General features: G+C 37.7%; 2 protein-coding genes across 3 annotated transcripts; both read right to left on the bottom strand.

The window, feature by feature from the left end:
* Positions 1-1,281: 1,281 nt before the first annotated feature.
* odad1 (outer dynein arm docking complex subunit 1) lies at positions 1,282-8,999 on the bottom strand. The gene is made up of 14 exons (XM_056255318.1): positions 8,898-8,999; positions 8,720-8,819; positions 8,283-8,463; positions 8,072-8,197; positions 6,839-6,952; positions 6,688-6,755; positions 6,056-6,243; positions 4,802-4,930; positions 4,638-4,720; positions 3,815-3,983; positions 3,500-3,663; positions 2,045-2,148; positions 1,827-1,920; positions 1,282-1,738 (listed from the first exon to the last, which is right to left on the bottom strand). The coding sequence occupies exons 1-14, from the start codon at positions 8,962-8,964 to the stop codon at positions 1,634-1,636; spliced, it is 1,692 nt and encodes a 563-aa protein (XP_056111293.1). The 5' UTR covers positions 8,965-8,999; the 3' UTR covers positions 1,282-1,633.
* A 1,535-nt stretch (positions 9,000-10,534) lies between these two features.
* Positions 10,535-16,558, bottom strand: LOC130088523 (taste receptor type 1 member 3-like). 2 transcript variants are annotated; one of them, XM_056255319.1, is made up of 9 exons: positions 16,465-16,558; positions 16,188-16,388; positions 15,791-16,091; positions 14,887-15,243; positions 13,059-13,475; positions 12,749-12,952; positions 12,286-12,406; positions 11,520-11,890; positions 10,535-11,244 (listed from the first exon to the last, which is right to left on the bottom strand). In XM_056255319.1, exons 2-9 carry the CDS (start codon positions 16,385-16,387, stop codon positions 10,678-10,680), a joined length of 2,538 nt encoding a protein of 845 aa, XP_056111294.1. In that variant the 5' UTR covers position 16,388; positions 16,465-16,558; the 3' UTR covers positions 10,535-10,677. The 2 variants fall into 2 exon arrangements, with proteins under 2 accessions (XP_056111294.1, XP_056111295.1); XM_056255320.1 differs by having other exon boundaries at positions 16,188-16,558.
* Positions 16,559-24,533: the final 7,975 nt, after the last annotated feature.

The following is a 24,533-nucleotide window of genomic DNA, read 5'->3' on the forward strand; positions in this document are numbered from 1 at the left end:
TCTAACCTTTCCTCAAAAAGCTTTACAATTTGATAATTTATGTCTGTAAAACAAGCAGCGCAGGACCAGTAATGTACCAAAGTTGAATTGCGTTTGCAAACACTAAAAATACATTAATAAGTAAGATAGACAGGAAGGAACATAAATACATCCTGGGAAGAAAAAAGAGCAGAGGAAGGATGAGATAAGAAGTGATAGTAAATGGCTAAGTTGTAGTAGTCAGGGTCGCCAGGTCTGCGTTACAAAAATAGCCCTTTTACCAGCGGCAACAGTTTAGAAAAGTGGCTCAATTTCGCGGGAAAACAGCGGACTTGGCAACCCTGGTAGTAGTCAGTGTTTCTCTTTGTGTCAGCTTGTTCTCTGATTGGCTGCTTGTTTTGCAGTGTGGGCGAGAACTATGGCGAGAACGAGCCGTTGCTAGTATGAGGAAATGATAAGGGGGGGTCGCCATGGTAACCCGGTGGGCCGTGTGCACAAAACATTTTGCAGCAAATGGTGGGGGTTATAAAGGGGTCGAATTTCAAAGCACCTAAACTTCCATCTTGAGTTGCGTCTGGTGCGTTATCTGTGCGAGTGTGTGTTCACAGAATGAGGAAGAGAGCGTATTTAAAGCCACACTGGCATCAAAACAGACACAAATACTTCAAGGGTTTATATTCCTTTTTATCCCCAATCAAAATACAACAAGATTCATTAAATACCGAGTAAAGAATGAGCACAACAAATATGCATAATGAAATAGTATGTGTGTGTGGTGGTGGCCGATGACATCTTCATACCCTCCAGTATTCCCTGCTTCTAAAATTAACGATTAAAATGTAAAGTAAAGAATTGTAATATTTAAAATGTTGATTTTTTTTTTTTTTAAATTAAAGACTACAAATCAGATATTTCCAGTCTTTGATGCTGATTGGTCAATAGCATTCCTTTCAAAGTGCTTAGAATATGGCACTTATATGTACTTATGGTTTAAAGGGTTAAAAACTCCTGGTTGTTGTGTCCAAAAGCACCTTTGACTATATATAACATGACCTCAAGCACCTTATTGCTGAAATAATGCCCAATCTGTCATAATATAGTAATTGAGATAAATAGTCTCCAAAATAGATTTGCTAAAATGATCTGATGTCTGATAAAAGTTTAAAACAATACCTGGAAATTGTTGTTTTGCCAAACTTTTATTGCCGTCACTCTTAAATAGGAACATGGGAAACACAAAAGCATGTGACCACTTGATGCGTTATTTAACAAAACAAAAATTTAATACTGGGGGAAAAAATATGTTGATTTATTCAAATATACTGTAAACATGACAGACATGAGAGCATTGTGGGAGTTCTATGATCGAACTGACTCACTAACTTTGGCTAAATTCTGCCCTCTTCTGTTTGTTATTAGGAACTGTTCATCAAATGACAATTCTGTAATTATTTACTCACCCTCATGTCATTCCAAACTCTTAACATTTGTTCCATAGAACAGCATACGGGTTAATGAGTAAATAATGATAGAATGAATGACCTAGGTATAATCTAGCTAGATAGCTATTAAGCATGTTTGAATGGAGCTGAAAAAGAATTATAGCCTATATATATAATTTTCAACTTTTTTTATTAGAAGACCAGATAGTGTCTTAAGGCTCCAGCGAGCGCTGTCTGCTGCTAGACATGGTGCTGCTCTTAGGGGTTTTCACATCTCTGCCTCCTCCTGCACGCAGAGACTCGTCTTTACGCACGACCTGTGACAGAAAACACACAAACACAATGTAACTGTAATGCAAACCATAGTTAATGAATAAATCAGAATGGGAAAGAGCTATGCCTTACACTGCTCATCATAACATGCTGATGGAGTTCTTTGTGGGTCAAAGGTCGATCCTCCTCATCTGTGAGAGAAGAGTCCTCAGCCTCATAATCATGCCTGAATCGTGCACAATAAGACCAGGAGCATGTATTAACAAAATAAAGTCATTATTTCCACATATGTGTACTTTTGTTTTATCTGTGTCTATAGCTCAACATACTGTATGAGGAGCTTCTCTCACCTGGTAATGGGCGGCTGAACGATCTCTGCGTGTCTCAGCACATCTGGTTTCTGACCCAGCAGGAACTGAGCGACCTCTTTCAGGTCGTAACTCTTCTCCAGGTCCTATTTATTTACATTACAGTTACACTACTGGTCAGCAGTTCAGAATAAGTACGATTTTTTAAAAATGTTTTTGAAAGGAGTCTTTTATACTCATCAAGGATGCATTTATTTGATCAAAAATACAGTAAAAAAACAGTTAAATATTATTACAATTTAAAAGCACTGTTTTCTATTTTACATTTTTAAAAAGTAATTTATTAATGTGATCAAAGCTGAATTTTCAGCATAATTACTCCAGTCTTCAGTGTCACTTCAGAAATCATTCTAATATACTGATTTGCTGCTCAAGAAACATTTCTGATTGTTCTCAATGTTGAAAACAATGTTAAATATTTTTGTAGAAACCGTAAGACTACCATTCAAAAGTTTGGGCCTAAGTGAGATAAAAAAAAAGAAGAAATTAATACTTTTATTGAGCAATAACGCTTTACATTTCTATTTCAAATGAATGCTTTTCATTGATCCTTCTATTCATCAAAGAATCCTGAAAACAATGTATCATGGTTTCTACAAAAAAATGTAATCATGAAAAACAATTATTAAAAACCAGTATTAATAATTAAGCACCAATAACTGATAATAATACAAGTTAAGAGTACAATGGATGCCCTTTAGACTATTTTAAGAGTATTCTACACTGTTTTTACTGAGGAACAAGTCGAAATTATTTTAGGTGGTAATCTAATTGTATTTTACCAGAAATGCGTTTTTTTTTTACCATAGTAAAACCACTCTAACGCACAGCTTTGTATTGCTTGTTTAATGTTGTTAAAACAGCACAAAATTGCTTTAACACTGTCTAAAATCACCCCCTATACCCTCATTCACTATTCCCTACATCACTCCACTAATATAGTCCACTTAAAGAAGTGAATAGAAACGAGAGTGAATTCGCCGGAAGGGCTGCCGTTTTGCATCGTTTGTGCTTGATGTTTAATAGTCATTTAACACTTAGCAAACTGGCAGCTCTAATAATAAGATGAAAAGATTTATCTTGAACTCTGTCATGTATAAACCTTAATTAAACAATTTAATAATCGTTTAAAAAGGAATTTAAACCTGTATGACATTACTCTGTATCCACATTGGACCAGCAGTTTGGAAAATTGATGGATGATTCAGTTGCTGCGCCATCTTCTGGTCAGACACAGGAATTCACAGTGCATCATGGGTATTCTATTCTCTAGCCATGAGCATACATCTGTTGTACACTCGTTATCACGGTCCATTGTGGGATTGAATGAGTGCACTCCAAATGTCCACTCAAATAGTGCTCTATTTAAGGCTATATGGGTGATTTCGGACACTGCCTATGAAATAACCTGTTGGTACATTCTGGTCTTTTCTGTACCTTAGAATTAATGAAGGCTTGAATGGTGAGCAGTTCACTGGTTCTCTGCTCCACCAGGCTGAGGTACGTCATGATGTTACTGTCTCTGATCCCAGAGGAAGAGCCCAGCATGTCTACCACCAGTGTCCGGTCGCAGTCAATCTTATTGAACACACGGTCTGTCCCTAGAAGGACATCAACATAAGCTTTTGTGTATAAAAACGTAAGTATCATTCTTCTTCTAAGACGATAACGTGACAATGTTATCATTTTTTATTCTTCTAGGGTTTATCCACGTGGTTATGTTAACGCATGTTTGGGTGATTTTACTAGTACCGGTTTTGATCTGATGAAGGATCTTGCTGATGTCATCGGCCTGGGCTTCATACTGTTGAGCTTGTGTCTCACACTCTTGCTGTAGATCCATCGACTCTTTTAACGCCACCTGATTTTCCTGTTCCTTTTGGACACCTTTCATGTGCAACTGCTTCATCTCTTCTCCAATCTGGAACAGAATCAACACAAAAAATGGATTCCTACTGTTGTGTCTGTATTAAAATGTGAATATGAATAACATTATGCATGTTGCATGTTCATTTAGCCCAGGTTGGCACAGACTTTTGTTTGGTCTTTAAGTGTTTTCAGTGTTGTTCTTATTAACCAAAACTAAAACTGTTAAAATTGTTTTCATTAAGTGAAATAAAGCTTAAAATTAATTAATGAAAATAAATATTAGACGAAAAACAAAAACTTAAAAAAAACTTCAATTAGAAATGTTTTATGTGAAATAAAAAGAAAATAAAGCTAAACAGAAAAAAAACAAATATAATAAAAATGACAAAATCACATCAGAAACTTCACTAAAACATAGAATATTATAGTATAAATACTATACTATATAATATAAATAATACTATAATAGTAAATAAATAATACTAAAATAACAAAAGTAATTTGACAAAACTTTTTTTTTTGCCTTTGCACAGCTGCTTAGCGAAACAAACCTAATGAAACTTAAATCATTATCTCACAAAAAGGGGAGGGGACTAAACTATCCTTCCTCAATCATGTATTTATATTAAATGATCAGTTCATCTTGCGAACAATATTTATGTTTTGGGTCTTTATTTGACTAGTTCTGTGATTCACACACACTGACCTGATGGATTTGCTCTCTCAGTCTCTCAGCTTCTATGTTCTGTTCATTCACAAAGTTGAAAAGAGCAAAGTTCTTGTCCTCAACTGTTAAAAAGCATAAAGAGTTGTAGCCTCATTACACATTGCAATCATTTGTTGGCACAAAACAGAAAACATAAAGCTCACCCTGAATGAAATTTGTAACCAACATCTTCAAATTATCTTCCCCAGTCAATCTCTTGATCCGCTGGAAAACCTCCTCCAGAGTGTCAAATGTCTCCTCTCCGGCGTCTGCCCTCCTCTGCTCCTTCATCTCTGCCATCAGCACACAGGGTTTACTTTTCAGCCAAAAAAATGGCTGGATTTATAATCAATTAATCAATCAGTCTGTTATAGAGTATAAAAAAGTTTGGGATCAGCAAGATTTTTTAAAAAGTCAATTATATTCAATTAAAGTCAATTATATTCATAAGTCAATTATATTCAATTAAAGTCAATTATATTTTTAATCAGCAAAGATGCATTAAATTAAAATATCTCATGACAAATATGTGTTTGGCATGGAAATCCATATGGTCTGCCACACTGCTGCTGCTGTACAAAACAGTATACCAGACTGATCTCATGAAATGGCGTATGTATGACACGCCAATTCGTATTTCCATTTTTGGCGTGCTATCAACACGCATAATCGCTTTTCAGCGTGTTTATCTACGCCGTTGACTTAACGTTACATTACTGTATATATAAATATATGACCCCAACCCCGTCCCTAGACCTACCCGTCACTGGGGTTAATACCATTTATGAGTGTTCCCCTACCATCCTAGGAAAAAAAATATCGCTCCCCAGAAGTAGATCTACATTTTGCTTCGTTTCGCTCGGACATTTAACGGCGTGTACATACACGCGGAATCACTCGGACATTTAACGGCGTACACATACACGCGGAATCACTCGGACATTTAACGGCGTAGACATACACGCAAAAGATGATGGTTCGTTTCGGCGTGGACATACACGCGGATAGCTCAAAATGCGTATAGATAACACGCCACTTGACTTGAAAGTGGCGTGTATGTTTACGCAAAGTCATGATGCCATGTTGAGTATACATTCATTAGCCATAGCTGATCTATACAGGTGGAGCTGGGGAAGGTGGAGGGTTTCTGAAAGCGCACTGCAACTGCTACAGCAAATGCTGACCAAGTATTTGAAGGCTGAGCAGCGAGCTCATTGGCTACTGATACAGCAGGAACCTATCAGCTGTGCCCAATAGATAATGATGCGATTGCAAGCAGAGTCAAGGACCTATCAGCCTGCGCCATCTAGAGTTTCATGACAGAACTTTTTTTGGATCTTACTGATCCCAAACTTCTGAATGGTAGAGCACACAATTTAACCAACAACAATTCTTGGTTACAAATATCGCCCTCTGACCTTGTCTGCGTCTCATTTCCTGTCCATCATCCAAGGCGGTTCTCTCATTACTCTTGGTGGTCATGAACTCTTTGAGTCGGCGTTCATGAGCGATGACTCTCTCCAGCTCCTTCATCTCAGCTGAGTACTGCGCAAAATCCTTTATCGCCTTCTCCTTCATCATGGTAATTTTGGTCTGTGCCTCCTCTCTTAAATATACACATATAAATAGAACCGGCTACAAATGTCCAAAACACGTATTGAGGGTGGAGGAATGTGTAATACCATACAAAATGATAACTCTTTATCACAATTGAGGTGTCCAATTTTTCAATGTTAAAAGTGGTTGGGAAACCTTTTGCATTTAAGAGAGGGTAAGAATAACATTAACCAATATTATTTCATTTATGACTTTTGTTTATATTGGAGGCAGGGTTATTTATCGTAGATTAAAAACTAAAACTAAAACTATTTGAAAAATGTTTAAAAGCTGAAATAATTAGAAATGTTGCCTTATAAATTGAAATAGAAGCACAACAATTACTGGATATAAATGAAAAACTAAAATAGATTTTTTCGTGAAGTTTTTCAGTATTTTGGGAACTTTGTATATAAGCGAAGCAATACTTAAAATCTCAAAGTATCTCTCTTACCTCACATCATAAGCTGAGGTTGACATGTCGATAACTTCACCAATATCCTTACGAACATCTTGCAATACCTGAAAGAAAGACAACAGCACTTGTTTGAACTGTGTTCAATCACTGCATCCTTCAAACTCATTAAACACCCAGAATACCCAACCTTCTCCAGTCTGCGATGCAGCTGCTGGAATCGGACGCGTTCCATGCGGAGTGTCTCGAGCTCTTCTCTGAACTGGCTGTTCTTCGTCAGCTGTTCGTTAAACCGAATAAGAGCCTGCAGGGACAACAAGGGAAACATTTTTAAGGAGAAGTTCATCCACACACACACTAGGGGCCAGATTTACTAACAGCTTTCTTTCGCCAGTGCAAAGCCTCTTTTGGCGTTAAAAAACTACTGTCAGAAAAGGCGTGGACAGGGTTATTTCTGCGGCTGACATTATTGCATTATTTCAGACCCAGGCCAGTATTTATGGGAGGAGAGTATTTAAATGAATCATGCAAGGTGATTTAATAAGGTTTGCGCGTAAATTTACTGATATTTGAGCCATTATTTACCACCCAAAAAAGCATGTCTTAAACCAGACACCAATTTGCGCTGCCTCATTTTCATCCGTGTTAAATTCAATATGGTGTCCCCCTGACTAAGGTCTATGACTATGTTTATATATGTACCAATAATGTGATTATTTTCAATCATTAGAGTAAGGACTTCGCTAACGCAGTAAGATGTTTACATGACACAAGCAAACCTCTTCCCTTTTCATTTGCAATTTTCATTATTCTGATTATTTGCTAAGAATTGTGGTTATTTTTACCGCCATTATTCACATACACCAATGCACAGCACAAACGATGAACTCGCATATAGTAGGTGTATTTCTGGCCACTGTTTCAATCTACTTACGTCAAATGCAAAACAAATTACTATGGACGTATTACTAAGGATTTTAAAATCTCATTTTTCTATATTTTTGACCATCAATATTCTGCATTAGATTCATGTTGTCAACATGATGTCAGCCTCTTCAGCACCCCAAAAATTTGATTGGATTATTTCATGTCTTTACCACACCTTCCAATCCAATCGAAATTTTAAATGGATCGATTGAGGTGATTAAATTAAGGGCTTTCAGTCCGATCGAGTCATTGATCCTGTTACTAAGGTATTATTTGTTTTCATATAAACGTAGCTACTCACACCAGTTCAGCATTATCTAAGGAACAAATTAACAGTTTTGTATGGCCAAATGTTTTGCCACTGTCTGGTCCAGTCTGCACTTTATTTTGGCCCCAAAAAAAAGCCACTTAAATCTACACTGATTTACATGTAAAGGGCCCACAATTGTGTGGTCAGTAAAACTGCATGCTGTGAAACGTTTGATTCTCTGTTTACCCGGTCCAGTTTGTTCTCCAGGGTGCGTGTGGCCTTCTGAGTCTGGCGGGCCTGAGACATGTGACTCTGGGAAGCCATAACCTCTCCTCTTTTCACTTCCACCAGCCTTTTCTCCATATTCATGATCTGTAAACAGAATGCATGCAAATAAACATCTGTAGCACCAACAGTGTTTTATGTGACAAAGTTTAATAATTAGACATATATGCACCTCCTGTTCCATCTGTGTTTGGGTCTGTCTCTCATTGTCTAGTTGATCCTCCAGCGTGTTTCGTTGCTCCAGCAGAGTTTGGATACTCTCAGTGTCCTGATTGTCGTTCTTTCTATGCGATTGGCACTCGAGCACACGAAGCAACTCCTCCTGTTCCTCACGCAGCTTAGAAATCTCCTGGCTGCGGACAAACACGCACACACAACAAACTAAATATGCTCAAACACACACATTCCATACAAGACACAATGCAATACATGTACATAATGCAACATTGCGGGGTAAAACATCATGAGGACATTAGATAGGCTTCTAATGACAAATCCTAACCCTACTCCTAAGAGAAAAAGAATGCAGTTTTTTTTGCACAATTTTTAGAATAAATATAATATTTACTTTATGTATGATAACTCCTGAAGGTGTTTTATGGCACTGACCGCTGTTTGCGAATTTTTTCCTGTGACTGGATGCTGTAGGCCTGCCGATCCCCCTCCGTTATACGAAACTGTCTCTGCAGTTTTTCAATCTCTGTCTCAGCTGGACACAAACAGCTGGTTGCATAAGAACATTCATCTGTTCATCTTAATTATCAATAACAATGTTTCATTTGCATACCAATTCCATCAAATTCCAAGTCACTGCTGTCAGAGAGGGCACTGGTTGCTGATCTTCCACGAGGCATGCTGATGATGATGATGATGACTATAGTCACAAAACACTGGGGTAACAACAGTGCAGAACAAAACAAAGCTTTGAATTATAAATAATAAAGACAAATCTTAAGTAACAAAAAAACTCCAAGGTCACCAATTTCTTTTCTGATTTGTAAAAAAAAAAAGTATTTATTTTTTGCCAGCAACTTAACAACTAAACTCTCCAAAACCCTTTAAAATACTTGGTGCATATAAAATTGTTTACATAGAAAATTATATTACATTATTACCGGTATTTACATTATTTATTATACAGATAATATAAAATAATATGGTGTATATATTATGTTAAAAGTACATGTAGAACATTTATCATCATGTTTGGAACATTAAAGATTTGATTAATTGATATAGTAAAATTATTTAATTTGCCCAAAAACGTGATAGCAACGGGTCATAATCCGGACATGCGCACAGCCTCTGGCGCGAGTAACGTTAGCAATCAATTCGTCAAAAACAAATATCCAGAGGCCTTTCAAGAAATGAAAAATGGAAGTATACTGTATATTTTTTTTAAAAAACGAATGAAGAGTTTATGGATGAATACCTGAACAAAGATGAAGAAGAGGACAACGAAAAAGACGAATATTCGACGGTGAACGCGATGGTTACGTCTGATTTTCCCCTCAATACTTATGTGAGTGACTATGCATCGTTTCTAACACAACACAGCAGTGTAATAGTGTATAAAATTATACTGCTGTGTTGTTTACTAACTGAAATCACCAGTATCACCACGCTTTTGGGCTTGTACTTTGGTAATACCATGGTACTTTGGAGTAACGTTACCGCAGTATTTATTTGTTTACTAAATGTTTCCACTCGGACAGACAACCATAAACTGCCCCCCCTTAACAATGTTTTAACATTTATATTTATGAATTAATTAAAATTATATTAATCTGACACAATGATGATGCAATGTAACGTTAGCTAATCAAGAAGAGAACGTAGCCTACGACTAAACTTAGTCAAGCTTTGATAAAAAATATCACATTTTTAAATAATGCTAATTAGGTTTTACATACAGCTTTATTTTAATAGTGATCACTGCCTCTGATAACAGTAAAATATGTTGAGCTAAATAAAGTCTTATTTTACCTTGTACTGTTATCACTCTTCAGGTGGTTTTATTTGACATGTCTTCCTCCTCTTTGGACAAAGTTGTTAGCAACTGTCTCTAAGGAAAAACGATCTACAGAGGGCGCTGTTTCTCACAAACACTAGACCAATGAAAGGAAGAGACTTTCGTTTCGGATTTATTTATTTTTTGTTTTTAATTCAAAAGAAGCATTTGAAAGGATCATTAGTCATACAAGAAATAACAAATAATCTGAACTATTTGACAATAATTATTTTCCATTTATTTTATTAAAAGTCATTGTATTGCAAAATTGAAAGTCCAGTATTATATATACGTATACATATATATATATATATATATATACATACATATATAAAATAAAACATAATGCTATTATTATAGCAGATGACTGTGTACTGCTTACCAGATAAATTAAAATATTGATTGATGTCGAAATGTTTTAAGTGAAAACTAAGAAAGAAAGGGATCATAAGGATCATTATACAAAAATATTTGACCACAAACTACAGCGATTGACCAATCGTAATCAGGTATACCATAGAGCCCAATAATAATGTTAATAATTTAGCAATTGTGTTTAGCTTTCTTCAGGTGGTGCTGGTGGGACCCCTTCTAAAAACGTACGAAAGTGATCGTCTGTGTTGAGTTCTGGGTGTTTGACCAACAGGTGGCATTTAGGGAAAAAATAGGCAGTTACCAGCCCAATGTTACTAAGTAAACTTACTCCTACTTGAGCAATAGACTTCTCTTTATCGTTTAGACTTGTGTAGATGGGGATGAACATCACCCACATTACACAGTAAATCAAGGTGGAGATGGTGACATCTCTGGCCAGGTTATACTGTCCTGGCGGCTTTAGAGCCATGAAGGTGGACATAAATGACATCAGTGCCAGAAGAACATTGAATCCGAGCATCAAGCCGAAGTTTAACATGGGCTCCACTGGGCAACGCAGAAAAGTTTTCACATAGTTCACCTCCAAACTGGCCACGTATTGGGTCAGGGAGGGACCTTCTCGGGCGTACCAACCGCACAGTCCCGCTTGGAGCCCGCAACATCCCAGAATCACAAACCAGCTTCCTCGTCCTCGTAGGTTCTCCAGGTGATCGGGAGACTTTTCAGGGAACTCTGTGACGCACACAATCTGGTAAGTAAAAGATGGCATTAGATTGTTATATTGTTTTTTGTGTGCATTTCTTGTTGTAATACAGTGTTTCTATTTGGTTTTATTTCAGGACTCAGATGTTACACTGAACCTCAAGTGATGACTTATCACACAATTGTGCATTGTGAAGTACAGATGAAGTACATTTAAATTGTATCAATATTGCAATTACATGTTATTGCATAATTTTTTTATTATTTATTTAATTTTATTAAATGAAAATGGCTTTTTTATTTGTTTTTTCTAAAGATCACCTGAAGGGAAATGGTCAGAATGACAGAGAGGGCCACAGTGGGAAAAAAGGCGTTTAGTGGCTGCTGCAGACGGCACACGACATCTCCCGGCTGACCCAGGAACAGCACCAGGCTTATACATTCTCCCGCTAGGCTCAACAGAGCAAGGCCACTCAACGGTCCACCTGCAGTTTTCACCAGTGGAGTTCGTCTGTGCTTGAAAAATACAACCCCTACCAATACATGTAATGCTAGCACCAACATTCCTCCCAGAATGAGTCCAATTGACTCATAGTTGCTCCAGGCCAGGTAAGTATAGATGGGATAGACACAGCTTGTGCTTCGTAGAGTGGACCACTGGCCATTGGGACATGATCTACACTGGATGTCATCTTCAAATGAAAAGAGAAGGCAGAATAAGGTCAGTCAACATCAAATGACAAAGAGTTCATGCATGCATTTTCTATTCGCTACAGGCATGTTTGATAAAGCAAGTATGTTCAGAGCAAATATTAACAGCCCTATTAGGATTGTTTAGAATGACTTGAAAACAGGGTCAGAAATTAATGGGCTAGGGGCAAAAATGCATTAAGGGAATTAGCTACATTTAGTTCCTGTTTTTTAATTGTATAATTTATGTAGGATATTTAAAATTTCTCTTATCTCATAACATTATGGGATTATTCCACATTTGAACAGAATAAAGCAGCGTTAAACATCCTTAAAAATGTGGGCAAATATTGGCCCTTAATGGAAAAGTTCATTTCAGACCCTAGTAGTCGCGCACCTGTGCTGTTTAGGAACGTTCCCTCCTTACAGTCAATGCAGTCGAAACAGCAGGAGTGAAAGCCTTTAACTCTGCGCACTTGTCCTATCCCACAGTCTGAGGAGCAAGTGGACATTGGCACCTGTTACAGAGACCATTTGTCAAGAGGTGCAGGCTCTGTGATGTATACTAGAACCAGTCACAAGTTTGGACACACCTACTCATTCTCTATTATTACAATTTTACATATTTTAGAATAATGGTTAAAATAACAGTAAAATGTTTCAAAAACATTTTAAAGAAATTCACATTATATATTATTAAGAATTATATATTATTAATTAAGCTTTATATATTATTAGTCTATAAAACTAATTGTAAGCATTTAAGATCATGAGAAAGTGTGTCAAAACTATTGACTGGTAGTAAAACAAGTTATATGAAGCAATTTAAATTACAATACAAATATTTGTCCCATTCGTACCTTTCCGTTTTTCGTGTGCCATTTTATATCTTCTTTATCAATTGTGAGGTTCTGATAAAAGTATCCAATTCCATCAAAGCTCACAGTGGTGCCATTAAAGATCCATTGCATAACATCGTATCCAAAGTTTGGATTACCCTCTTTATCAAACTTAAAATGGACTCCCTCTAGATCTACAGAAACTTTTTGTAGTTTCTTTAACAGCTGTAGGAAAGATCATATACTGTCATATACTGTTCTATTAGTACACCCTTAATCTTGTAGGCTAAAACAAGCAGATTTACTGAAAGAAATGTTTGTGTGTGATTACCTGCCATGGATAGACTTTGTCAGTCTTGGGATTTAGAGCACAGCGGGTGGCATTACATCCAAGCAAGTCATGCAGCGCGTATGCAACACAGTAGATGGCAGTATACACACTGAAAACTGTCCACTGCACAAGTTTTACCTCTACCATGCTCACGTTGGCTTGGTTTAGGGAGCTGCAGCTTGGGCAAGGGTTGTCCAGAGGGGAGATTTCTGTATCAGGCTCCTGGGGGATTTGTGTCTCCTCCATTTTTTTGAAGAGCTCACGGATATAGGGAGTGAAGAGGTCAATAGGTTTGGTGATGTCTGCAAACGCCAGCACTGTGCCTATTGAATTGATGCCGGGCAGGGTGGATACACCATCGTTCAGAGACCATGCAGTGCTTGCCACCCAAACGGCTGTTATGTTTCGTTTGATTACCTGGTCAGATAGTGATGACAAGAACATTTAGAATCACCAAAACATGTATGCTTATTCAGAATATAAAAAAGTGAATATAAAAGAGAACAAGAATTACATATTAATATTTTTCCCTGAAGTCCACTTATAATATTTCCGGGACCTATATAGTTTCACAATTTTGTTTTGTGACCATGTTCTACTCTCTTTTTGAGCCTTACATTTAAACAGGCTGCTTCTTAAGGGGATGTTCACACAGAATGCATCTTTGCATTCCTCTGCACTGCTTTTCATGATTTTAAACATGCCCTAGATGGATGTTCTCGCATCTCGTGACACAGCGTTCTAAAAACGGCAGTGCTCAATTTAGTTTAAACATGCCTCAAGAAAGACCTTGCATTTTTTTCCCATTCCACTGTCCTGCATCTTACATTCTTAAACAGAAAACATGTTATTTGAAATTTTTACTTGTTTATTAGCCTAGAAATCTAAACGCACCCTAGCGGCAGCAAAAATTCTTTTGCAGCCAGTGTGGTCTAGCAACTCTCCGTTGGCTTTCGAAGTGGAAAAACCAAACTCTGGTCAGGCCAATCACATCGTGTATAGAGTTGGTGGGCGGGCTTAACACAATGACGGCAGAGTTGTGACGGTTCTGCGGTGTGATTTCCATAGATGCTTTCCCTGCTACTTGAAAACAAACAAGATGCTGCTGGCGAACAGTGGTCTTTCGAATCGGCTTTGGCCGCGACTCTGGAGGACTTGGAGTTAAGAGAACGTCACTTAAGTCATTCTTAAAAAAGGAAGATGTGTTCGGAGTTTTGACGAGCGGATACAGCAAAAGTTTAATATATCAACTAGCTCCGCTGGTGGGAAAACGCATGGGACTCACTCAGCCACAGCCGTTCGTTGCTCTGGTTGGTTGTAGCGCTATCCAATTGCGTGCCGAGGGATATTGAAAGACAACCGTTTATCCCGCCCCTCGGATTGAGGTATGCCAATTGTGAGTTCCCAGACCTAACATCTTGATGTAGGTCTGGCTTGTCAGGCTACTTGTTTATGGTTGTGGTAAGCAGTGTTTTAGCTGTTTCTTGAAAGTTGTGATGTGATATTGGCAGCTTTGTGCTTCTTTGTGAAGGGATAGCAATAAAAAAAGCCTCCATTAAATTGTAGCCAGCAGTTGTGCGTGGTGTCATGTTAATGTATTTGGGAATCCAAATACATTAACATGACACCAAGCAACTTCAAATTGCAACTTCAAATTGAATGGTCTTTTTTGGTTTGGCCAGAAAGTTTACAGATCTGAATCTACAGTATAATTTTATAGTATTGCAAACTCCTGTACTTCAAAAGAGCACATTTTTTTTTCTCACAATATCGCCCTTTTAAAGTTGCATTTTTTTTTTTTTTTTTTTTTTTTTTTTTTTTTTTTTACCTCTATGAAGAAGTCTCTGGCTGGCTTGGGGAGTGAGAAAACAACCACCACTCCCACGTTGACGTCCACAATACGATTGAGAATCTCTTTTATCATTGGCTCTGGATCACTGTATACAGGAATCAAACCCTGATATGCCACACAGATGGACTTCTCATTGGCCATGCTGGAAAACTGCTGCTGACCCTTCTGTCCGTATTCATCGTCACTACCTATTACTGACACCCAGTTCCACCCAAACTCTTTCAGAAGCTGCACCATGGCCGCAACCTGCCAGCGATCACTGGGAACTGTGCGCATGAAGGACGGGAAGGTCTCTTTGTCACTGAACAGGTCGCTGGTGGCACCATAGCTAATCTAAGATTGGGCAATTAGAGATAAATTAAAACAGGAATTACAATAAAGAAAAAACAGGAAGAGCATTACAGATTGAGTATGAAATTGCTAGTTGAGATTTTTGCTTACAAAAACAATTCCAACAATATATCAGGCAAAAGTACATATACAAATATATATTTTTCCCCCAAAATTAATTATTTTTACCGTAACACTTTACAATAGCATTAGCTAACATAAACTAACAATGAGCAATATCTTTTTAAAGCATTTATTCATCTTTGTTCATGTTAGTAAAAATCTAATTGTTCATAGTTTTTTCATGTTAGTTCACAGTGCATCAACAAATGTTAACATATACAACTTTGGATTTTAAAAATGTGTTACTAAATATTGAAATTACAATTGACTAAGAATAATAAATGTGGTAGAAGTATTGTTTATTGTTATTTCATGTTAACGAATATATTTAACTAATGTTAACAAATGAAACCTTTTTGTAAAAGTATACAAAACCTTTTTGTATACATTTTTATTTCATCCTCTAACACTTTTAATGGGAACTCACCAATGGCATCAGAAAAAACCCAATCAGCTTGCCAATGACCGGGACCAACTCAGAGTTGTTTGGGCCTATGATAGCTATAACACGAGGCTTGTAGTCAGTGTAGTTACAGGCGATGTCCAGTTCCTCTGTTGATTCCTTTGTGAGAAGCTGGAGGACAGGCCTTATGACAACGGCTGGTTGCATGCATGTGTCGTAACTCTCAAATCCTAGTGTGATTCCAGGTAGAAGATCCTCTAAAGAGTTGATCTCATCCACAGAGAACTTCATCACCAATGAGAGAGACAGACCATAGGTGCTTATACTGTCAAAACAGAAGGATTAAAGGTGATTTCAGGGAGTAAAGCTTTTTAAAATTTTGTAGACTACATGGTCAATATGGCTTCCTCAAAGGTTTTACCTGTTGCACTCAATATCGTCAGGCTTCACCCGTTGGCTCAGTTCGCTTGTGAGTTCGTTTATGGGGAAAAGTCCTCCTATCAGAATATCTCCAGGGGATTTGAAAAGATTTGTTGAGATGTTCTCAAACCATGATGGATTCTTGCTGAGTCCAGACCCCAGAATGCCACAGAGCACCAGAAATGTCCACTCCTTAGCCATTCTGGAGGGTAAACAATTGAAGCATGAGGATATATATCATGGAAATTGATAAATGAAAGTGAAATAGCTGGACTGACCTCAGTGGAAGTATTGCTTAGGCTCTTCTTGTTTTGATGTGTTGTAATTCTCTCAGTGGCAAGAGATTATAATGTTTAGATGGTCAACCGACAACACGTATACGCGAGTATGTGAGTAATATGCACCACCCCATACTTCTGTGATCAGCTTGCAGGTGCTTTGCCTGTAAATTAGGTGTCAACATCAAGTTTCATTCCGGCTTCACATGGAAATGTTCTGGTCTCACCGTTTAAGTACGTTTCAAATGACATTGGTAATTCAAAGAGAAAAGCTTCGAAGTATTAGTATTAAGACACTAACAATTTAAACTAAAAAAAACCTTGCTTTTTGTCGTTATCAAACTGGGTGTTGTTTCCCAGTAACAGTACTTGTATGCTCAGAAACACTTTGTGTAGTGAAGTGACAAACCACAAACACAGAAAAGAGTTCTGGTACAAATAATGTGTGTTGAATAAACAATTGAAATGTGGTGCTTGCACAATGCATTCATACAGAAATTTCCATAGTATTTGTTTGTGGATTTGATAGAACGTGCTTCGTGATGGATTATTGCCCATGCATGAATAGGGAATTAAACATTGAAAGACAGCAAGAACTAATGAAGTATTTATATTACTTTTCAAATGATTTTATATATGTCCAACCCATTTTAATAATGAATGATTTTTAAAATATTTATTTTAAGCATTAAGCGTAGCGTCAGTTCTGGCAGGTCACGTTAGTCAAGCTTGCATCAGCTGACTCTCAGCTGATCCACGTCTACCTATAGGAATACGACGCCTATCCCTGTATACATACTAGGGCTGCAACTAACGACTATTTTAATAGTCGACTAGTCACCGACTATTGAAACGATTAGTCGACTAATCGAATAATTATAAATAAATAAATAAAAATTAGCATGATATTGCTTTAATTCTGTGGAAAATGATAGTAAAGACAAGAAAGAAGGGGGTACTTCAATGAAAAATGGCCTGATAGGCCGATTCATACTAAAAGTAAATAAAAATGCCCTGTCTAAAACCAATTAGGCACAGTGCTCGGTCAGTATAGACATAAATACATAAATAAAGAAACTCTATCATTTTTATAAAGGACAGGCACATTTGTTTTATAAGAAAAAATAAATTCAAATCAAGTAAACATTTTCTTCCTGTTAACCAGGGGCAGGCACATTAGCAGCAATAAAACAGTAATTTAACATACTTTTGTCAGGCACAGTCGGGCATAACGTTAAATCCTTTTTTTTTTTTTTTTACCGAAAATACGATTATAAAATGTACAATGTACATCCAAAACAAAACGTATTGGCTTCCATGTTATTTAAATCTTACCGAGGCGAGTCAAACTCCGTTTCATTCAACTGTCCGACGTGCTTTCTCTTTATCAGTAAATGTTCGTGCATCACCGAGGTGCTGCCGTGATACGCAAGGACTGCTTTGCAAACCATGCAGGCCTGCATGCAGGTAATCTTTTTATTCGCCGTATCCAGGCTAAAATGCTCCCAAACTTTAGATGTTTTGGTACGCGCAGCTGCTGCGTTCGACGGACGCCGCCATTTCTGTATGTTATCGCTCAGCAGAGAAGCTAATGCGCATGTGCGACTCTCGGCAGAGATTGTAACGTTAATGAAGAGAGATGCCTCGGTCGGAAAAAACATGTCTGGCGACAACTTCGACAATGAAATTCATTGTCGACTATTTCTATTATCGATTTTTGTCGACAACGTCGACGAATCGTTGCAGCCCTAATACATAATATAAGCTCCTTCAGTATTATGAGGAGCTATCGCATTTCTCAGGAGCTAATTACCCTCCTCCATCCCCAGCTCCTCCTCTCGCCCAGTCAGGATTTGGCATTCTGATTCCCCTTGAATCAGAATAAATTCTCGAATTATGTTGTATTTTAAAATGTTGAATTAATGATATCTGCAGTACATTCATGTTGGTTCTGTTCTGTTTACCCTAAGGGGATTATTGCTGCTCTCCCTGCTCTTATCCATGCTAGGCTGCATGGATGCGCAGGTAGTTCTCGCCCAGAACGGAACCATATCGCCAATCCAAACTGTATGCTAATTGTCAATCGTATTTGATGATAGTGGTCCTGACAGAAATGCCTATCAGTTATTTGATAGAATTGATTTTGTGACCTTAAACTCATTAGGATATTATTGAATATTACAATATGGATTTCTATTCCGTGTCTATTGTATTTGCAAGTTATGTAGTGTAGGGCTGAGCAAATATGGGCAGAACTGCCCTAGTACTTAAGAAATCCTTTTAAAGGTATACATGTGAATTAAACGTGGCACAATGGCCTTCATCATCACAGTATGCTAATGCCTATCTAGTGTAAGGGATTTCATCAATATGCTGATTGAGGACTGTTGGGACACTCCAGGCACGCATGCTCCAGGCACGCATGCCAGACATGCTTCTGTCAGGAGAGACAGACTAATTTGCACGTCAATGACATGTCTGTACCATTTGCTTCACAGGACATATGCTTTTAACTACATACTGTTTATTTACTAGTGTGTTCTAATATGTAACTTTGTCATGTTTGGTCTCATCTGACAGCTTATAAACTGATATGAATGGTGGTGAACTTATTAGAGATTTTAAAGTATCCGAATGCACAATCTTGGTACTATTGGTTAAATATGCATTGAGGAGAATATGTTAATGTATTTCTCCCCCTCTTGATCACCACCCATTTGGCTCATCTTTTAGTTTCCTGTCGGTCGGTTCCGGTGTTGGTATTCCACTCATGTTTAACAATGCTTTGCTCAGGGTATAAGAAGGAAAGGTAACTGTTGATCTTGGAGAAAGGCTTTAACCCTGCCCCTCCCACACACTAGTGCGTAACCTCATACTTGGAGAAAGGCTTTAACCCTGCCCCTCCCACACACCAGTGCGTAACCTCATACTAGGAGAAAGGCTTAAACCCTGCCCCTCCCGCACACCAGTGTGTAACCTCATCCTATGAGAAAGGCTTTTACAGCCTCTTCTGCACAACAGTGCATTATTTGTTACAACTAAGTTTTCTATACAGTATGCCGTTCCATTCTACTGTCTGTATATTTAAACATGTAACTTAATAAATAACTTTGCCTGCTTTAAAGGCTTTGAGAATCTTTCCTTCTATCACTGATGATGTTGAAAGCTAAAGTGATTATAACTTTCGTTATCTAAACGTTCAGGTTAAATCCTACGTTTTCCTATCAGTTCTAAGAAAGACCTTTACCTTTAAAGAATAAGAGGTTAAAGAATAACAACAACTTTAATGGAGTCAGATTAATTATATTGGCGTCAGATAAATATTTGAATTATACACGTCATCCTTCAACTGCCTTTTGTTCCAATTATTGGTTCAAAATAGCGTTGTAAGCTTCCAGCCTTACAGTAGTCACTCACGTACATACTCTACTTAATACTGTGGGCGCTAAATGGGTTTGCATAAGTGTAACATCAGGTGTATAATGTCAAAACTATTGGTCAGATATTTGCATTCAATTTTGACTGTTGTTAAGATGAACTTACATTGAATTCCCGTCCTACCCACATGTTTACAAGTGCTTTGCATACATTTGGAGTAGGGTGCGTAGCATTTTTCTCTTAGTTTTCGTTGGTGTTTGTTTTTGTTTATATCTTATTTTGTAAATCTCACACAGGATTATTGTAGTTGAATGGATTGAATCCAGATGATGAATAGAGACATTTTTATTATTGGCCTAAATACATGAGCAGGACTGAGGTAATCTGTCAATTATGGATGACAGAAATAGTTCATTCACTGTGAAATGAGAAACATTTGAGAGATCCATTGGATAGAGACATATTTCTGTTGCATAGAAATAGAACAAGCTCCCTTGCAACTTTATATGACATTTTAAAACTTTTTAGACACATTCAAGCTGATTTCTAGTCTCTCGCTTCTGCTGACCTTAATCCATTATATCTCTTATGCCACTAACCAGCAGAGGTCTGAATTATATTTTAATTGAAGATTAGTAATCAAGGTCTTCTCTAAAATGAAAAAAGGGAGAAAAAAACAACTTCTTTATCTCCCTGGAGATCAACCCAGATCCTTAAAAACTAGGCTACCCCGCATACACAGTAAGACTTTTATTTCATCCATTGGCTTTTTTATTTCAACATTTCTTTATGTTTTGAGCCATCATTTACTATCTAGTTGTTTATACTACTAAATACAGCTTACCCAACATCTCAGATTAACCTTACATCTCTAGCTTCCGTTATTGTTAACACAGCACGCTAGTAACTCGCTAACGTTAGCCTGCTAACGCGCCACCCGTGCGCTCATTTATATATTTATTTTCTCTCGCGCGCCCGCGCCTTTGAGTTCATAAAGTCCAGGTAAGTAAGAAATCAGTCAACAAACACGGTGAGTAATGTCTTCCTGTCCTGTTATTGTCACCTGTGTCACATGTCATATGTTTAGTATAGCCTTCTCCGATGGCAATATAGGATTTATATGTGATAAATGCAAGGAGACAGTCAGGCTGACGGAGAAGATTTCAGAACTAGAGACACGCATCCAAACTTTAATTGAGGATGGTAAGAATGCTAGATCTGTAGATAGTGTTTTGGATGCGCCTAGCATAGTGAACTCTTTACATGATTCAGTTCCGGCTGAAGTAGAGCCCGTGCAGCAGGGCAGATGGGTTACTGTGAGAGATCACCGCTCTAGTCGCGGATCAAAGAACCACTCTTCCGTTCCGATTCCCATAACAAATCGATTTGCCCCACTCAGTGAAACACCCACTGAGAATTCTGTTGATTGTGCCCTGGTAATTGGTGATTCGATCACACGGAACGTGAAAATAGAGACACCAGCCACCATAGTCACATGTTTGCCGGGAGCCAGAGCGCCTGACATCAAAGCAAATTTAAAAGTGCTGGCTAATGCTAATCGTAAATTCTCTAAGATCATTATTCATGTCGGCACTAATGATGTTCGACTCCGCCAGTCGGAGATCACCAAAATTAATATTAAAGAGGTGTGTGAACTCGCAAGTACGATGTCAGGCACTGTAATTTGCTCTGGCCCCCTTCCTGTACGCAGGAGTGATGAGATAGTTAGCCGATTGGCCTCACTGAATGGTTGGCTGTCGAAGTGGTGTCCGCAGAATAATATAAAATTCATAGACAATTGGAAAAGTTTTTGGGGCAAGCCTGATCTGTTGAAAAGAGATGGTATCCATCCCTCCTGGGCTGGTGCTGCTCTTCTCTCTAGTAATTTGGCTCATAGTCTTAGAGCTAAAACATGACAATCTGGGGCTCAGGTCAGGAAGCAGACAGACTGGCTAAACCGACCGTCTGCTAGCGGCCTCACGTCACCAAGGTCAGATAAATCCCATCACATAGAGCCTCTTTCACCTAGATATCATCATATAGAGACTGTGTCTGTTCCCCGAATTTGGAAATCCAAAAAACGTCAGGTTAAAAATGTAATTGATGTTCAACAAATAAAAAACAGATATAATACAGATGAGCAAATGATAAAGCTTGGGTTGCTGAATATTCGATCCCTTACTTCAAAATCTCTTATAGTTAATGATATGATTTCAGATTATAATCTTGATATGCTGTGTTTGACAGAAACCTGGCTAAAACCAAACGATTACATTATTTTAAATGAGTCAACCCCACAAGATTACAGTTATAAAAATGAACCTCGTCTGAAAGGCAAAGGGGGAGGTGTTGCTGTAATTTATAGTAATATTTTCAAAACCACTAAGAAATGTAGCTTTAAATATACTTCTTTTGAAGTATTGGTGCTTAATGTAAAAATATATAGTGTAAACGATAAATCACATTTGAGAATTCTGCTGGCTACTGTGTACAGGCCACCAGGGCACCATAAAGATTTTATCAAAGAATTTGCGGACTTTCTATCAGATTTAGTATTGGCTGCAGATAAAGTACTAATTGTTGGTGATTTTAATATACATGTAGATAATGAAAAAGATGCTTTGGGATTGGCATTTAAAGACATTGTAAACTCAATTGGAGTTAGACAACACGTGTCAGGACCTACTCATTGTCGTAATCATACTCTAGATCTAATATTATCACATGGAATAGATGTTGATGCTGTTGAAATTCTGCAGCAGAGCGATGACATCTCAGATCATTATCTAGTCTCATGTAAATTACATTTAGCCAAGGCTGCAAAGCCGACTCCGTGTTATAAATACGTTAGACCTATAACTTCTGCCACTAAAGATTGCTTTATCAATAATCTTCCTAATCAGTTTCATCATCTCAGCATCCCAAATAGCTTAGAAGAACTCGATATTGCAACAGAAACGTTTAACTCTCTCTTTTCCAGCACTTTAGACGCAGTTGCTCCGTTGCGCTTAAAGAAGATTAAAGAAAATAGTCCAACGCCGTGGTACAGCGAGCACACTCAGGCCCTAAAGAGAGCAGCCAGAAAAATGGAGCGCAACTGGAAGAAAACTAAACTAGAGGTATTTCGGATTTCGTGGAAAGAGAGCTCAATTGCTTACAGAGAGGCTTTAAGTTGTAAAGCCTCATTGATGTAGCCTAAATGTTTTTATTGCAATGTTTTATGTTGAAATGTTTTCATTATTTATTCAATTACATTTCAGTAGCCTAATTTCAGTATTGTGATTATGAATTATTTTAACCACGTTTCACTTGTTGAATTCATCTGCTACCAGCTTTCAATCGCTCTGAATCAGCGCGGTGCGGCAGCAGATTACGCATTAGAGAGAATAAACCGGAATAAACGAACACTTTTCATAGTCTATGATTGTAGCGCCTCTTAGCGGTAAAAGGCAGCAAATACACCACACATTTTACCACCGCGGTGGAACGGCTGATGTGGGCATTGTCATGGCTTGCCGACATTTGCGTTTGAATAGCACGCGTCCTCCGTGGGCGTGTCAGATTAACGCGTAATGAAGTGTAATGAGCTGGGGAAAAAAATACTGACAGCACTCTCTTTTCATACAGATTGCATAAACTGAGAATATTTGTTTTTTTATATAAATTTCTTCATTTAAAAGAAGAGAATTCAAGCTTCATAAAGAAAAATCTCTCGTGCCTGTATGACAAGTAATCGCGGAGTTACAGTTAATCTTAGGACGCGTTTCAGAATGGACTTCACTGACAGAGAGAACGCAGAACTCGCATCATGTTTGTTTTTCTTTATTTGGTGAAAAGCACAACACTTTGTTTTTATTGTGAGTATCCACAAAAAAAATAGAAACTTAACAGGATCGATTGATGTATAACATTTGCCTGTATGACAAAAATCGACTTGAGTTATATGAGTCTCTTTTGCACTGATAAGAAAAAAAGCGAGCAGATCACGCCGGCGTGATTGCAGACCCCAGAGGGTTAAAAGCTGCTAGATCTGCTTATTTTTCAAACCTATTAGAAGAAAATAAACATAATCCTAGGTATTTATTCGAAACAGTGGCTAAACTAACGAAAAAGAAAGCTTCAAGCTCAGAAGTGTCAAAGCAACACGGCAGTGATGACTTTATGAACTTCTTCACTTATAAGATTGATAATATCAGGGACAAAATTATAACTATGCAACCGTCTACCACAGTATCGCATCAGGAAATGCATTGTAGTCTCCCTGAGGAAAAATTTGATTTATTTGTTGCTATAGGAGAGGAAGAATTCTGCAAACTCGTTAATTCATCTAAATCGACAACTTGTATGTTAGATCCTATACCGACTAAGCTACTGAAAGAGATGTTTCCAGAGGTCATATATCCTCTTCTTAATATCATTAATTCATCTTTGTCTCTAGGATACGTACCAAAAACCTTTAAACTGGCTATGATAAAACCGCTTGTTAAAAAAACACAACTTGATCCTACAGAATTAGTCAATTACAGGCCGATCTCGAATCTGCCTTTTCTGTCAAAGATATTAGAAAAAGCAGTATCTTCACAACTATGTTCCTTTCTAGAAAGAAATGATATCTGCGAGGATTTTCAGTCCGGATTTAGACCGTACCATAGCACTGAGACCGCTCTCATTAGAGTCACAAATGATTTGCT

Source organism: Rhinichthys klamathensis, unplaced genomic scaffold (genome assembly GCF_029890125.1).
Source record: "Rhinichthys klamathensis goyatoka isolate OS25496 unplaced genomic scaffold, OSU_Roscu_1.1 h1tg000120l_1, whole genome shotgun sequence".
Classification (NCBI taxonomy): domain Eukaryota; kingdom Metazoa; phylum Chordata; class Actinopteri; order Cypriniformes; family Leuciscidae; genus Rhinichthys; species Rhinichthys klamathensis.